This window comes from Brassica napus, chromosome C1 (genome assembly GCF_020379485.1).
Source record: "Brassica napus cultivar Da-Ae chromosome C1, Da-Ae, whole genome shotgun sequence".
Taxonomy (NCBI): Eukaryota; Viridiplantae; Streptophyta; class Magnoliopsida; order Brassicales; family Brassicaceae; genus Brassica; species Brassica napus.
In genome coordinates this window covers 4,111,445-4,126,867 of record NC_063444.1, presented here as the reverse complement: position 1 = coordinate 4,126,867, position 15,423 = coordinate 4,111,445, and the positions used below count along the sequence as shown (strand labels likewise).

Genomic DNA, 15,423 nt, shown 5'->3' with positions numbered 1-15,423 from the left:
AAAAATCTTACTCCTGTTGTTTTCTTTAATTTCTTATCTAACAGGATCATCTCTATTTCATTCATTAGTCATGTTCTTTTGATACACGTTGCGTTAGCGTCTGCGTCTCTTTTTCGTTCTGTATTTCCGTTACTTTAAAAGCAAGATTGCTGAAAAACCACTTTGTCAAAATTAATTAAAAGAGACGCAGCATTAGTTTTGGAATGATAATTGATCGCTAAAAATTGTAGCGTCAGTTACGACTCACGCGGCGAATATTTTTTACTATTACGGCGACACTTTTTATGTCATCACCATTGTCTACGTCGTTTCACACGAGGCAGCCACCGTAAAATTTGGAGTCGCTGACGCGAGAAGCTGCGTTAATCAAAAGAACAGAGCTATTGTTATTATATTTACATTTAGACACAAGTAACACCATTGTTGTTTTTGAGATATAACTATGTATCTCTTTCTTATAATGGATCGTCGACGTTTGTATTTCTGACATTCAAAAAGAGCAACTTGTGTTTTACATACAAGAAAATATATTTAACATCACTATATATATCAAGTGGGGGTTATTGGTTAGGGTATTTTGATGGATTTGAAAATCCAAACTAAATCTAGTGTTATTGGTTATATGATTTTAAAATACGTATTGAAATCATGTGTTATTCGTTTAATGATTCATAAATTCTAATTCAAATAAATTGTTATTCAATCAAACGGATTTACTAATAGATTTGATTTCATAATGTATTTGAATGGATTTGCATGGATTTCTTTGTTAAAAATACAAAGGACCAAATCCGAGGGAAAACCTCCGGATTTGTAAATACTAATCCGAGAGAATTTGAAAATTTGTATATTTTACTTAGATTTATAAATATTGTATGGATTTTTAAATCAATCAAAATATATAAACCAATAACACCTCCCAAGAGTAGGGAACCAGGATCGTTGGATGCCTTATCCGATCCTTAATTACACACAAAAAAAGTAACAATTCACCGACCAGAATTGGCCACCACACGGTTGACTACCAGTGGATGCTATCTCTCTCTCTCTACACTACCCGATCGACCTTTTTACTTGTCCCTTATCACTTGCCTTTTTCATCTGAATCATTATTTCGTTTTTACTTTTTAGTGATGCTTTAATCCTGCACAATCAAAACAAACCAAACCAACCGGTCACTTTATATTTTCACTCTTGATTACGAGTACGATTATTTTTAAAAATGGGCTTTTGTTGTCCCCCGGAAAAGATGACAGCTCTTTTGCTCTCTCTCGCAAGATTGCAAAAGTAGTTTGTATAACCTACGATTGAGTGGATTAAAATGATTTTGGTTTGACTTAAATTGTTTTTGGCTTGGTTAAACCAATCAAATTAAAAGATAGATACTATAAAGCATATATATATTTCGGAGCTTTCTTAATCATACCGTGTGGCGCAGTTTGAATCTCGCTATCCAAAAGTCGAACCGGCTTTTCAGTTTCACACCAGTTTCTCTCTCACCAATCGACCGACGTTTGATGTGATGCTTTATATCATTCATTCACTTGTTCCACATCAGACTATCCAAACAAAATAATGCGAACTTATAAATAATATTTGTCTTCTTTACAAGTATTGTGTTGTTTTCGCTTATTGATTAAGCTATGGAACTGAGTAGGGTTTTCTAGCTCACACGTGTAAGAGTTGTCCCTTGAAAGTATTACTTTTGATGACTGATATTGTGGTTGAGAATGAAGAACGTCGGTGAACATATATGTCCACCACTGAATAATCTAAATACATTGCATAGTTCTTCCATTTATAAAACGTCGAAAAGTATTTATTGCCTTCTTGACTTGTTATAATGGTTCTCTTAAAAAACAAAATGGATGTCTAAGTAGTTTTAGATTTGTTGTTCAATGTTGCAATATTTCACAACACCTGAACCACTAAAATAAACCTTATACATTTTCTCCTTGAAATTGCATTTAAAGAAAAAGAAGAAAAATGAAAAAATTAGATCATCATATTTCATGGTCTTATATGCATGTCCTTTATATTGTTTTAGCTCTCATGTCAATTTAGATATGAACTTCCTAAATAATATTAAATATAAATATCGGGGTGCTGGTTTGCAACTTCGAATCAACTTAATTCTAGTTAGGATTGAGTTACCATGTGTTGTTGAACCTAATACCATCATATTAGTTTTTTATGAGTTTTCAAAATCAATCTAAAGTTAGTGAAATTCTTATATAGAGTACTTTAGGTTTCATTTACACCTCCCACATGAGATTCTTTCTTTATATACATATGTTTTGCAATGTCTTATTTCTCAGAAAGCAAAAGTAAGGTTTGCAACTTCACTCTAAAAATATTGAATGGGCCGAGAAATGGGCTCAATAATAATATAAGGAGGAAAAAACGAGAGCCGCTTGAATGAGAAGAATAAATGTTCCTTCACCAACCGTACCTGCCGACCTCTTTCATTTCTCTGTTCCACAAAGAAAATATTTTTTTTTTCAGATACTATCATTCAACTTTAGTTCCAGGGAGCATCACGTAACACTGCTCCTCAATCTTTTAAAGATTCTTTTTTCTTCTTTCGCCTTACACCTCTGCTTGACCTCATCCACATGCCCTTGCCTCACATCAAACACAATCTTATTTAGCAGTAGCTAAATCTAACACAGACAAAAATACAACCAATACTCTTTAAAAATAATACTATTAAAATTTAGTATAAAGCATCAAATTTAACTGTATTAGAGCATCTCCAATCCATCTCTATAATAGAGATCTCTAACATAGAGGAAAATATAAATGGTGTTTTTGCTCCAATATGTTCCTCTATAATAAAGTAATGCTATATTTACCTCTATAAATAAAATAATGTTATTTTTTCTCCTAAATATAGAAAAAAAATAGCATTCCTCTATTTATAGAGGCAAATATAGCATTCCTCTATTATAGAGGAACACATTAGAGCAAAAACACCATCTCTATTTTTGTTTTTATTTTAGAGATCTCTATTACAGAGATGAGTTAGAGATGGTCTTATATAATATACTTTCCAGTCTATCAAATTTGGTACTATATAAAAATAAGATCAGTTCAAGTTATTAAAATTAATTGATATACTTTAAGCAAACCAACACCTTAGTGGAAACAAAAACATTAAAACGTTTCTCTTCAAGTTTCTTTTTTTTTTCTTATTTTAAAATTTAACATAATAAACTGCTAATTTAAGATTAGTGTACCAATCCAACACACCTTTCAGACATTGGGACAGACTCCAATAAAAAAGGCATTCTCCTAGCTTTTGTTCGATTTGCGCAACAACAAAAAGAGAGAGAGAGAGAGAGAGAGAGAGAGAGAGAGAGAGAGAGAGAGAGAGAGAAAACAAAAACATTCTCAAGTATCGTGTACTTCACCGAGTTTCATTTTTAATTTCTTGAAACTTCTTGCTCCTTCTTGTCCAAATCCCACCCTATAGTAGTATTAAAAAGAAAGAAAACAATAATATATCTCAGGTGATTGAAACAGCTAAAAACCAGCTCTGTTCTTCTCTTCAAACTCAAGCTTCCAACTTCACTGATTCATACATCTGAGAGCTCATCTCAATCCAAAAAAGTTCAGATTTTTTGCTGTTCTCGAGTGTCTACTTTTTGTCTTTTTATTCCCCGATGTTGTCTAAAAGTGTTGTCGCTGTCTCTTTCCTAATCATTTTACTGTACGGTAACTTGTTCATCGAAGTTGAAGGGATCGGCGTGAACTGGGGCTCGCAGGCGAGTCATCCGCTGCCTCCCGCTACAGTAGTCAGGCTTCTCCGTGAAAACGGAATCCAAAAGGTGAAACTTTTCGAAGCCGACTCACAGATTCTCAGAGCCTTGAGTCGGTCGGGGATTCAGGTCATGGTCGGAATCCCTAACGACTTGCTCGCTCCTATTGCCGGAAGCGTCGCGGTCGCAGAGAGATGGGTCTCTCAGAACGTCTCTGCACACGTCTCCTCCAACGGCGTCGATATCAGGTTAGTCCTAAAGCTTCAGTCTTTAGAGTTTGATTGTAGTTGATGAGTAAAGATTAAGACTTTGAAGATAATCTTGTTCCTATGCAAATGTAAAGGACTATATTTAGGGGACCATATGCAATTTATTAAAATTATGTTTTTATATAAATTTGGGTGTCTAAAATTTTGTTTTTGAGCTATATTTATCTAATTTTCTTCAAATAGTTGGACATCCAATGTTTCATTCATTCGGCTTTGCCTAAAGATTGAAGTAACAAAAATTTAATTAAATTTTGTTTTTGTATAAATTCGGGTGTCTAAAATTCTGTTTTCAGCTATATTTATGTAATTTTTTTCAAATATTTGGGCACCTTGCAAGTGTTTCACTCTTACCAATGTTTCATTCGGCTAGGCCTAAAGATGGAAGTAATAAGCTGTTGTCTTGATGTGTGGTAAAACGTAGGTACGTGGCAGTTGGGAATGAGCCTTTCTTAAAGGCATTCAACGGAACATTCGAGGGGATAACACTCCCTGCACTTCAGAACATACAATCAGCTCTCATCAAAGCCGGTTTAGCCTCCCAGGTGAAAGTCACAGTCCCTCTCAACGCTGACGTGTACGAAAGCGCGTCTAATCTACCTTCAGACGGAGACTTCAGAGCCGAGATACGCGACCTCATGATCAGCATAGTCAAGTTCCTAAGCGACAACCAAGCTCCCTTCACTATCAACATCTACCCTTTCATCAGCCTCTACAACGACCCTCACTTCCCCGTGGAGTTCGCCTTCTTCGACGGAACAGGCTCTCCTGTTAATGATAACGGGAGAATCTACGACAACGTTCTCGACGCGAACTACGATACATTAGTCTGGTCTTTACAGAAGAACGGGTTTGGTAACATGTCCATCATCGTCGGGGAAGTCGGGTGGCCCACTGATGGTGACAAGAACGCGAACATGCAGTACGCGAGGCGGTATAACCAAGGGTTCATGAACCGTCAGAAGGCGGGGAGAGGGACGCCTATGAGACCTGGTCCTATGGACGCTTACTTGTTTAGCCTTATCGACGAAGATGCTAAGAGCATTCAGCCGGGGAACTTTGAGAGACACTGGGGGATTTTTTATATCGACGGGCAGCCTAAGTATCAGCTGAGTCTTGGTAACGGTAACGGTCTGGTTCCGGCTAAAGGTGTGCGTCATATGGCGAAGAAATGGTGTGTTCTCGCGCCTTCGGCTAATCTACAAGATCCTCAGCTTGGACCGAGCGTGAGTTACGCTTGTGATCATGCTGATTGCACTAGTCTTGGGTATGGTTCGTCTTGTGGGAACTTGAATCTAGCGCAGAATGTTTCGTATGCGTTTAATAGTTATTATCAGGTGAGTGATCAGCTGGATAGTGCGTGTAAGTTCCCGGGTTTGTCTGTGATTACGACGAATGATCCTTCTGTTGGGAGTTGTAAGTTTAAGATAATGATTAAGTCGGATTCTTCAGGTGGTGAAGCGAGTGCCAGGATGACAAGATCAGTGGCGGTGTTGCTACTCTTGTCAGTGTGTTTGTATATTGGTCTGTGAATACTCTGAAGAAAGAAAATTTGATGGTTTTGATTATTTCCTTTTCTTTTCTTTGGATAAGTTTGGTGTTTATTGATAAACTAAATAATAATAATTGAGATTTATGTATTGCTTACCTGTTTGATCTCTTATTCCTTGAGAGCTGATTTGGTGCTCACCATCTCTACTTTGCTTCTCCTGTGTGTACTAATTAAAGCTCATAATGGAGAAGGTTTGCTTCAGGGCTATGAATCAGTCCATCATCGAACAATCTGTTAAGGTTGGTTGATAAATAATTCTTCTTTATTACTGAATGAGAGACGACTTACAGACGCTGAACCAAAAGTACAAAACCAAATAACCAATCATAGTTATCCCTCGAAGTCCCAAACAACCAAAAGCACACAGACCCCATACCACTTTCCCACCCTTTCTGTTTATACTTTGTTTCTACATACTTCTTTTTTTTTTCTGAGCAAATATCTACCTACATACTTCATATGTCTGATTACAATTATAATACAACAAAAAACAACTATGCCTTCATAATTATCTTGGTTATAGTTAGTGAGACAAATAAATGATGAGAAGTTAATAAATGAAAACTTGGTGAGGAGCTCCTATGCCAGCCATAAGCCATTGAAAAATCTTGGGTAAAGACATTGCAGAATTCACTTTAGTGTGGTGAAGTGTTCACAGGTTAATAATGTTTTTACCCCTGACTGAAGAAGGCTTCGTTTCGTTCAGTGAATAATGTTCAGTCTGGTAGACAAAAGAAAGAAAAGTAGTAGAAAAAGGACATGGTATCTGCTGTACAGGGTTTGCGATGTAATACAAGACTTATAAAAAATGAAGGAAACATCAAAAGTTGCCCATTATGAGTGGTCCCGAATCTTCTAAAAGACGAAGTTGATGCTTTTGATTTTATATCTGCCTAAAAATAGTAGATGGGTATACTTTCCACAATAATCTAATGGATAACTTCTTTTTTTGCGTATCAAATTGCAGCAATTTACCTGTCTAATAGGCTCCGCCGCTCCGGAACACTGTACTTGCAGGTCATCTTACAAACATCAACCGCTGAGTATAGTGATATGCGATGGGCTTTAGAGAACTCAGAGTTGGCATAAACCCCAGTTGAAAATAATTTGTGTGAAACTTGACCATGAATTCACTTTCTCACATAAGATTATGAAAACCACACCTAGGGAACTTTGTATTCTTACATTAGATCAAGAAGAAATGTTTTCCTTAGCCAGGTTGTACGAGATTGGCAGACGGAGACCAACACATGATGATTCTGATCATGTGATGATGGTGAGATAGAGGATGCTAAGTAACTTGTATTGAGTTTATTTGTAAGAAGAGAAACATATTCTCATAATCATGATTGTTCATGTCATACTTAGTGGATGCTACTGATACACGAATTTAGAAGAGAGAATGAGATAGAATAAGGCATGCATCATCATCAGATTCATCACACATCAAATGCTCTTCTGTACACAGTAGAAGACAATGAATTCAAGGAAAATTAAACCAAACACTTCAGACAGTCGTCGCAGTACATCCTTTTTTCCTTACTTCATACAAAAGTATCAGTGGTCTAAAATGGTTGGGTTACTTCTCCTATCATTTGGAAAAGAGATACAAACAGGATATTAAATATCAATACACACACAAACTTACATATATATCTAAAGCCATTTCTTGCTTCCTCTGTTTTCTTCTTTTTATGCCCTCTCTCTCTTACTTTCACACAACAGATCAGTCGATTGTCATTGGTTGCGTCATGCAACACCTGAAACGGGCTTTCCGCACAGTCGTCATTACCTCGGTTTCAGCCCCCTCAAGAAGATTGACAACCTCTGCAAAACAAGGACGGACTTCAGGGTCCGCATCCCAGCAACGTGTCATGATCTCTCCAAGCACAGGGAGACAATCCGCTGGAACCGTTGGACGCACTCCTCTGTTCACCACCGCAAATGCAGCTTGAACCGCAGTCATGTTCTGGAACGGTAACAGGCCCGTTATCAACTCCCACAGCACGATTCCAAAACTGTAGACGTCTACTTTCTGAGTGTATGGTCTATGCTGAATCATCTCTCTGCATCAATCCACAAACAAGACTTTAGTCATCTTGCAGAGACTTAAGGTTATAAAGGACAATAATATTCAACTTACGGGGCCATCCATCTGTAAGTTCCTGTCTCTGGAGTCATCCCTTCGGTTTGAACTTCGATTCTCGCAACGCCAAAGTCAGCAATCTTGATGGACCGATCAGCTGATATGAGGAGGTTATCTGACTTCAGATCCCTGTGTATGAAGTTCCTCTCATGGACGTAAGCCATGCCTCTAGCAACATCCAACGCCTGCTTAACAGCCAACTTCAACGGCACGGCTCTGTTTTGCCTCTTGGTCAAAAACTGTCTCACCGAACCTCCTTTTGCATATTCAGTCACGATGCACCACACCATCGGTTTAATGCACGCGCCGATAAACCTAACGATGTTGGGGTGTTTCAAATACGAGAGCATAGAAACCTCCTGCTGAAACTGCTGTTCGAGAGCTTGTGCCTTCTCCGGACTATTCTCTGGCCTCTCTAGTATCTTGATGGCTACGTCTTCCCCGTTGTAAGTCCCTCTGTACAGCTTACCAAACGCTCCTTGAGCGAAAGCGGGTCCCATGTGAAGCTTCCTCAGATCTATCGTCCACTCTTCGTAGTTTGCGAGTCCTTGAGTCGGGTAGCTACTATCCATCAACGCTTGTGCTAAGGCATCGTCGTTGAGCGCGTGTGTAACTCTTCCGGGGCGGAACACGCTTTGTCCAACGGAGAGAGAGTAGGGATGGCGCAAAGGCTTTAAACCGGGGTGGCCGATGAGAGCATCGCTTGAACCGACGCTGCTGTTATCCACAGACATGGAGACGGAGCTTCCGGCGTTACTTGTTTGCATACTGTCTGTGGACATGTTTGTACCTTCTTCTTCACCGAGCTTTTGGTAAAAGTCTTGGGTGAATGGGTAGTAGTTGTGGTCGTTGTTGTGATTGCCAGCGGCGAGCACATCGAATCTTGGTCCCTCAAGCATCGTTTCTAATGACGTGGTACACGTGTTATTGTCTTCCAATCACTCCAACATACACCTATATAACAAACAGACAAACGAAAACCATAGTAAAGGAAACAAAAGAAAAGAATAAAAATTTCTGTTTGTTCAGGTAAATAACATAACGTTGTGAAAGCAGAGCAAGAAGCCTAGAAGAAATGAAACTTCATTGTTGTCCTAAACCTGTATCGATACTAAGGTTGCTCTACACCATCCCCGCCCTAATAAAATAGAAACATACATGTTACTACTAAAAGAATGAAACTTTTCGTGAATCAAGCTGAAACCAGATCCTAGGCTCTCTCAGCTTCGTACTCTGACTAGGCAAAAGAACGTATCTTTACAGTTGAAAAACCCAAATTTCATTTCAAAGAACAAATGAGGTCCACAAAGAAGTTTCATTTTCCAGAAACTCAAACACAGATCCGATGATTCCACGATGCGATAAGCTGGACGAAGAAGTGATGGTTTTACCTAGAGCTTCATAGACCTCAAAACCAGTTGATTTGAGCTGGAAGAAACACGAATCTCTTGACTTCAGTCGTCGGTGAGAAATCAAACCGGAATCCGAAAAGCTTAGTTCCGATCAATCTCAGAGCTAAAGAACCCAGGAGGAGGAGGAGAGATGAGTCAGTCGTCGTTGCTTCCCATTTACTTTAGTCTCCGTCGTTCTTTGCTGTCAAATTCGTTTCTTTATTTATTGAGACAGCTTCCCCGACCCACAGACTCTCTTAGAGAAGCTGCTTCACACGCGCTTTAGCATCTGGACACGTGTCCCATCACCTTGTCATTTCGCAGGGGATGATTCGTCGTCGTATGAGGCGGCGCGTAAGTTACGAGCAACAGTCTTTTCTCTCCTTCACGCTTTGTCTCCTTCTGTAATATTTACTTTCCCTTTTCTCGGGCTTTTATATCAAAAACCTTTTCTCGGGCTTTTATATCAAAAACCCAAATGGGCCTAATTTAGCCAGGCCCAACCCAACATCAAATTAAACTAACAACTCGTATCGCGTAGGGTTTTCCACATTTCTCATTCCACCTCGTGAAAAACCTATCGATTTGAGCTATCACCATCATGTCATCGGAGCCGGAGATTCAACCGCCATCCACCGAGACACCGGACGAATCCGGAGAGAAGATCAGCAAGAAAGCCGCCAAGAAGGAAGCCGCGAAGCTCGAGAAGATGCGCCGCCGCCAGGAGCAAGAAGAAGCCGCTCGCAAGACCGCTTCTCTTTCCCTCGAGGATGAATCGTCTTCCAGGAACTACGGCGACGTCACCCTCACCGAGTTGCAGTCCACCGCGGATCCCAAAGCCGGGAAGTGGAGAGAGGCTGTTGAGGGAAAGGAGTGGACTAACGTGAGCGAGCTGGTGGAGGAGATCGCTGGATCAGAGGTTCTGATCAGAGGCCGTGTGCACACGAATCGTCCGGTTTCTAGCAAGTTGGGGTTTGTGATCTTGAGGCAGAGTGGATTCACGGTTCAGTGCGTGGTTACTGAGTCCAAGGAGAGGAATGTGAGTGTCAACATGGTTAAGTTCCTTAAGCAGCTGAGTGGCGAATCCTTTGTTGATGTCATTGGTGTTGTCGTTCTCCCCAAGGAACCTCTGACGGGAACCACGCAGCAGGTTGTTTAATTTAATCTTCTTGCTTCCTTGTTTGTACCAGTTCATTTGATTAGTTCATGGTGACATCAAAAGATGTTGACTTTAAATGTTATTTGTAGGTTGAGATACAAGTGAGGAAAGTGTACTGCGTCAACAGTGCCTTGCAGAAGTTACCACTTAATGTTGAGGACGCTGCTCGGAGTGAAGCAGACATTCAGGTAACATAATGATGTTTTGGAGATTAGTTGGAACAGATGGTGATAGAAATATTGTGTGAATTCTGATAGTTTGTGATCTTCTGATTGCTTATATGGTGTTTATAAGAGCTATTGAATGTTGCAGGCTGGTAAACCTGGTGCCAATCAGGATACGCGTTTGAACAATAGAGTGATCGACCTCAGGACACCGGCTAATCAAGCTATCTTCCGCATTCAGTGCCATGTCCAAATTGTAAGCCATCTTCTATAAGGATTTGTTTGATATGCAAGAGGATTAGGGTTTTATCATTTGTATTATTAGTGTATGCATCAAGACTAGGATAGAGTTTTCATTGAACATATGTTATCAGAACTGTGCTAATAATAATCCTGGTCTTTCCATGATTTATTTGCTTTCTTCTATGTTGCTTTTGTTGAACATGCGTGATAATTTTTGCAGGCATTCAGAGAATTCTTACTATCGAAGGGTTTTCTTGAAATCCACACACCGAAATTGATTGCTGGTAGTAGTGAAGGTGGTGCTGCTGTATTTAGGCTGGAGTACAAAGGGCAGCCTGCTTGTCTAGCTCAGTCTCCTCAGCTTCATAAGCAGATGGCAATATGTGGTGACTTGGAACGTGTCTTTGAGGTTGGTGCTGTTTACAGAGCAGAAGATTCGTTCACTCATAGACATCTGTGTGAATTTATTGGTCTTGATGTGGAGATGGCGATTCACAAGCACTATTCTGAGGTAAGTTTGTGCTGTTTGTAATATGATTTCCTCTCAAGTATATATGTTCTGCCACTGGTGCTTAATACTTGGTGTCTGTGCAGGTAATGGATATTGTGGGCGAGTTGTTTCCGTTCATATTCACTAAATTAGAGGAGAGGTGCTCAAAGGAACTTGAAGCTATTAGAAAGCAATACCCTTTTCAGCCGTTGAAGGTAACCATACAATAGAAGCAAGTAATATCTGGAAGCTGAGTTTTTCTTTTTGTATATTATTGTATTCTGATGACTTGCACTAAACTTGCAGTTTCTTCCAAAAACATTGACTATACCCTTTGCAGAAGGGATTCAAATGCTGAAGGTAAGACTTGTCTTTTTGCATTTGACTTGATGAGTTATTTAAATGGAATGTTAGTAACAATTGGTTATCTTGAATTTTAATGTGATTACAGGAAGCTGGTGTCGAGGCTGATCCTCTTGGAGATCTAAATACAGAAGTTGAGAGAAAGCTTGGCCAGCTCGTTCTGGAGAAGTACAATACGGAGTTCTACATCCTGCATCGCTATCCTTCGGCGGTTAGGCCATTCTACACTATGCCCTGTGCGGACGATTCTAACTACAGCAACTCATTCGATGTCTTCATAAGAGGTGCATCTTTGAGTTTTCTGTTTCTATCTTATGTGTTTCCTCGCCGATTAAGTAGTCTTCTTAGTTCTCACCAACTAAGATACCACACATTCTAATACTTATGTTTGTGGTTTCTGTCCTAGGTGAGGAGATCATATCAGGAGCTCAACGTGTCCATGACCCAGAACTCTTGAAGGAACAGGCAGTACGATTTGGGATTGATGTCGATACAATAAAAACATACATCGATTCATTCAGGTAATAAATAAACCACAAACTGAGCCAGTTTGGTTTCTGGCATTGGTTATCAGAGTTGACGGTGGCTACAAATAATAATGTTTACAGGTACGGTGCACCACCTCACGGTGGATTCGGTGTGGGGCTGGAGCGAGTGGTTATGCTCTTCTGTGGCCTCAACAACATCCGCAAAACATCTCTCTTCCCTCGTGACCCTCTAAGGCTCGCTCCTTAATATCTTTCCATCTCAAAGCTAAAGCGTGGACAATTTGCCAGACTCTGCAGATTTTTCTCATATGAATACTATTGAGAGTTTAGTGGATGATATTGTCTTTTACTATCATTCTTGCCCTTTTGTGCAAGTGAATCTTGGTTTAGTTCTGTGATGCTTGTGTTTCTGTCACATTACCGAGTAATCTAAACCCCTTTTCTTTTTTATCAAGGCTTTGCATTAATTACCATAGCAGATGTTCAAGAGCACTAGTATATTTTCAAAGCTGGGTAATATTACATAAGTCATTACATAAGAATGCTGTATATGAGGAAAAAGGATAATAATATGATGTTTTCTTAACTTTTCTGTATTTATCTAGGTTTTGTTTTACCAGTAACAAAAATTCAAAGTATCTGATGTCCTGATGAAAAGATGAAATGTGTTGTCCAAGTTTGGTTTAGTGTAAAAAATTAACTGAATAAATGGATGTGTTGATAAGTCTTTTCCAAAGCTGAGAAGATCATATTTTTGTCACAGTAACAAGAAGATGAGAAGGTTTATTTTCGTAACTCTAAACAGACTGAAGTAGAGAGTAGCCATAAGAAGATGAGAAGTTGAACTGAATCTCATCTGGCTGTAGATCTTGCACTCATGGTTGTGTGATAATTCGTACTTCTGTGTTTCCTGTAAGATGTATAAACATCATCATACTGAGTTGGTTCGTTTGGATCAGCTGTTGCTCCAAGTCCCAATCTCCCGGACGTGCTCTTTTTATCCGTGCTTCCATCCGCATACGTTCCTGTCTCAGGGTCAACCTGTAGATTAGCAGGTGGAGGAATGCATGCACCTCCTTTGCGCACTGGACTATCCCGCTCGTAATCGTCATAGTCGTCTTGCGATTCAGATCCCATGGGACCTTCACTCGGGTTCACCTCACCTATCTCTTTGAAGAACTTTGATACTCTCTCGAGTACTTGAGATTGAGGTGTAACAGACGGTGGTATGACGGTCGGGATATCAAGAGGGCTCAGTGGGGAGTAAGGCACACCACTTCCGACTTGCATCTTTCTGACCATCCCAGGGATCAGACCAGGAGGAAAAAGAGGATAAGGAGCCTGCTTCTCACCAGCAGGTGGTTGTGTTGGAGGTGGGACTGAGGGTATGGAACCGGGAAAGGCACCAGGAGTAATCGCATTTGGGATAAACTGTTGGCCTGCGACTGGATTACTAGCCAGATGCTCTAAGTTCATTGTGCTAGGAACATGGCTGCTTTGTGGCTGTTGCATCATTCCTGCAAGTGGATATATATAGAAAAAAACAACTTGTTGGTGTCTGGTCGAATATATAACCGAATTCAACTTACAGAGGGTGAGTTATGTTTATGTTTTCTACCAGGGAAGAGCAGGAGTACCTGGATGCTGCAATGAGTTTGCTGCTATAATGGGTGAACGAGAAAAGGTATTTGGAGGTGGTCCACTTCTCATCTCTTTATCAAGGGAGGAGATGGTATCTTGATCAAAAACCTCCTTAGAAGCCCAGAACTGCAACAGGTTCTCCAGACGTGACTGGTTTGCCTCCTTGTTATGTGGACAGTGGTAAATCTTTCCCAGCATGGAACCCAAAACAGGTCTGAATGCAAGCGCTTCGTTGTCAAACTCGTGCAAGTTTGTCCTCCGTTGCAAACTGGAATCATAATGTTGCAACACACATATATCAAATGAACCAGAATTTGAAAGCATAGACTATACAGTAAACCCCTTGAATAATATAAACAGTAATCAGTGATTTAGTCCAGATACCTGTCAAAGAGAATGTCATTAGCGAGATAAACTATGTGCATCTGCTTCTCAGAATCATCCGTAGCAAAGACCCTGTCTCTAAGCGCCTCTGCCAAAGCTGGAGCAAAGGGAGATCTTTGCATAAACCAAATCTTAGCACTTTTGATAGAATCCTTAGTGCCATTAAGGTTGGCCAACACACTATTCAGCTCCACAGCAACATCAGCAGGGAGTGGACCAGAAAGACCCCTGAAAGCATGAACTGACTGATCAAAATCAGGACGAGCATGCGGCGGTGGCGGCGCAAACGGATGAGGCTGCGGAAGATGATGCTGCTGGTGGTCATGGAACAGTGGGAAAGGAGGTTGGCGAATCGGCTGAACACCCAAAGCACCAGGACTCATCATGGGATTCGGCGGCGGGTGATGCATCATAGGCATGGAAGGTGATGGAAACTGAGGATCAAAAGGTCCTCCAGGGGGATGATGCATAGAGACAAACTGCTTATAACGGTAATAACCATGGCCTTCACCGCCAAAGAGAAACGCGTAATCAGGGTTATCCTTCTGTCTATCACGCATCATAGCCTCAAACTCAGGACCGTTCTTAACGGAATACTCAACGAGCTTGTCGATACGCTTCTGCAGCTCAGGGTCAGCTGGAGGTGGAGGAGGAGGAGCTGAGTCATACGGTCCAGGGAATGGGGGAGGAAGGTGATGATGTGGAGGGTGCTGTTGATTAAACATCTGTGGGTGAGGAGGAGGGTGGTGAAGCTGCTGCTGGTAAGGGAACTGCTGGTGCATAGGAGGATGAGGTGGCATGAAGCCAGAAGCGTTCATTGGTGGTGGATACTGTTGATGCTGAGGATGGAATCCAAATTGCTGTTGTTGTTGAAAGTTTGGAACTTGCTGCTGAGCATAAGGCAGCCCAGAAGGTGCAGCGTAATCGTGCTGTCTTCGATCCATCTATAATGCATCGAAAAAACAAAAAAAAGCATCGAAATTTATTTATCATATGAATCAACAAAAAACAGCTTCTTCTACACTAGCGAATCAGTATCTAAGAGTGAATCGAATAATCTAACAACAAAGCTACATCGAGTAACGAAAGCTGAGATCACGAACAAGAAAACAAAACTCGAATTGGAGAGAGCGAGAAACAATACCTAGTTCTTCTATCGCTTGGGGGAAGATGGAGCAGAAGAAGCTAAACTTTGCTGAAGACGAAGAAGAAGAATGAAGCAGGCGAAACAAAACAAACGAATGACAGAAGAGAGAGAGAGACCTTATTGGGCCAATAAGCCCATCTGTACCGGGTTAAATAGATTGGTATAATAACCGATCCGACCCGACCCGAATTATAACTAATCCTGACCTTGATCCGACCCGACCTGGAT

At 40.5% G+C, this 15,423-nt stretch overlaps 4 protein-coding genes across 4 annotated transcripts; 2 read left to right on the top strand and 2 right to left on the bottom strand.

The window, feature by feature from the left end:
• Positions 1–3,312: 3,312 nt before the first annotated feature.
• Positions 3,313–5,667, top strand: LOC106375440 (glucan endo-1,3-beta-glucosidase 5). The gene is made up of 2 exons (XM_013815351.3): positions 3,313–4,009; positions 4,452–5,667. Exons 1-2 carry the CDS (start codon positions 3,666–3,668, stop codon positions 5,557–5,559), a joined length of 1,452 nt encoding a protein of 483 aa, XP_013670805.2. The 5' UTR covers positions 3,313–3,665; the 3' UTR covers positions 5,560–5,667.
• A 1,394-nt stretch (positions 5,668–7,061) lies between these two features.
• LOC125580588 (serine/threonine-protein kinase STY13-like) lies at positions 7,062–9,517 on the bottom strand. Its single transcript, XM_048745284.1, has 3 exons — positions 9,117–9,517; positions 7,723–8,679; positions 7,062–7,645 (listed from the first exon to the last, which is right to left on the bottom strand). The coding sequence occupies exons 2-3, from the start codon at positions 8,622–8,624 to the stop codon at positions 7,306–7,308; spliced, it is 1,242 nt and encodes a 413-aa protein (XP_048601241.1). The 5' UTR covers positions 8,625–8,679; positions 9,117–9,517; the 3' UTR covers positions 7,062–7,305.
• Positions 9,518–9,660: 143 nt separating this feature from the next.
• On the top strand, positions 9,661–12,473 carry LOC106354716 (aspartate--tRNA ligase 2, cytoplasmic-like). Its single transcript, XM_013794726.3, has 9 exons — positions 9,661–10,266; positions 10,365–10,463; positions 10,588–10,695; positions 10,903–11,193; positions 11,277–11,387; positions 11,479–11,532; positions 11,624–11,819; positions 11,942–12,056; positions 12,144–12,473. The coding sequence occupies exons 1-9, from the start codon at positions 9,718–9,720 to the stop codon at positions 12,268–12,270; spliced, it is 1,650 nt and encodes a 549-aa protein (XP_013650180.2). The 5' UTR covers positions 9,661–9,717; the 3' UTR covers positions 12,271–12,473.
• A 251-nt stretch (positions 12,474–12,724) lies between these two features.
• Positions 12,725–15,317, bottom strand: LOC106354715 (calcium homeostasis endoplasmic reticulum protein-like). Its single transcript, XM_013794725.3, has 4 exons — positions 15,193–15,317; positions 14,049–14,992; positions 13,661–13,932; positions 12,725–13,540 (listed from the first exon to the last, which is right to left on the bottom strand). The coding sequence occupies exons 2-4, from the start codon at positions 14,990–14,992 to the stop codon at positions 12,876–12,878; spliced, it is 1,881 nt and encodes a 626-aa protein (XP_013650179.2). The 5' UTR covers positions 15,193–15,317; the 3' UTR covers positions 12,725–12,875.
• Positions 15,318–15,423: the final 106 nt, after the last annotated feature.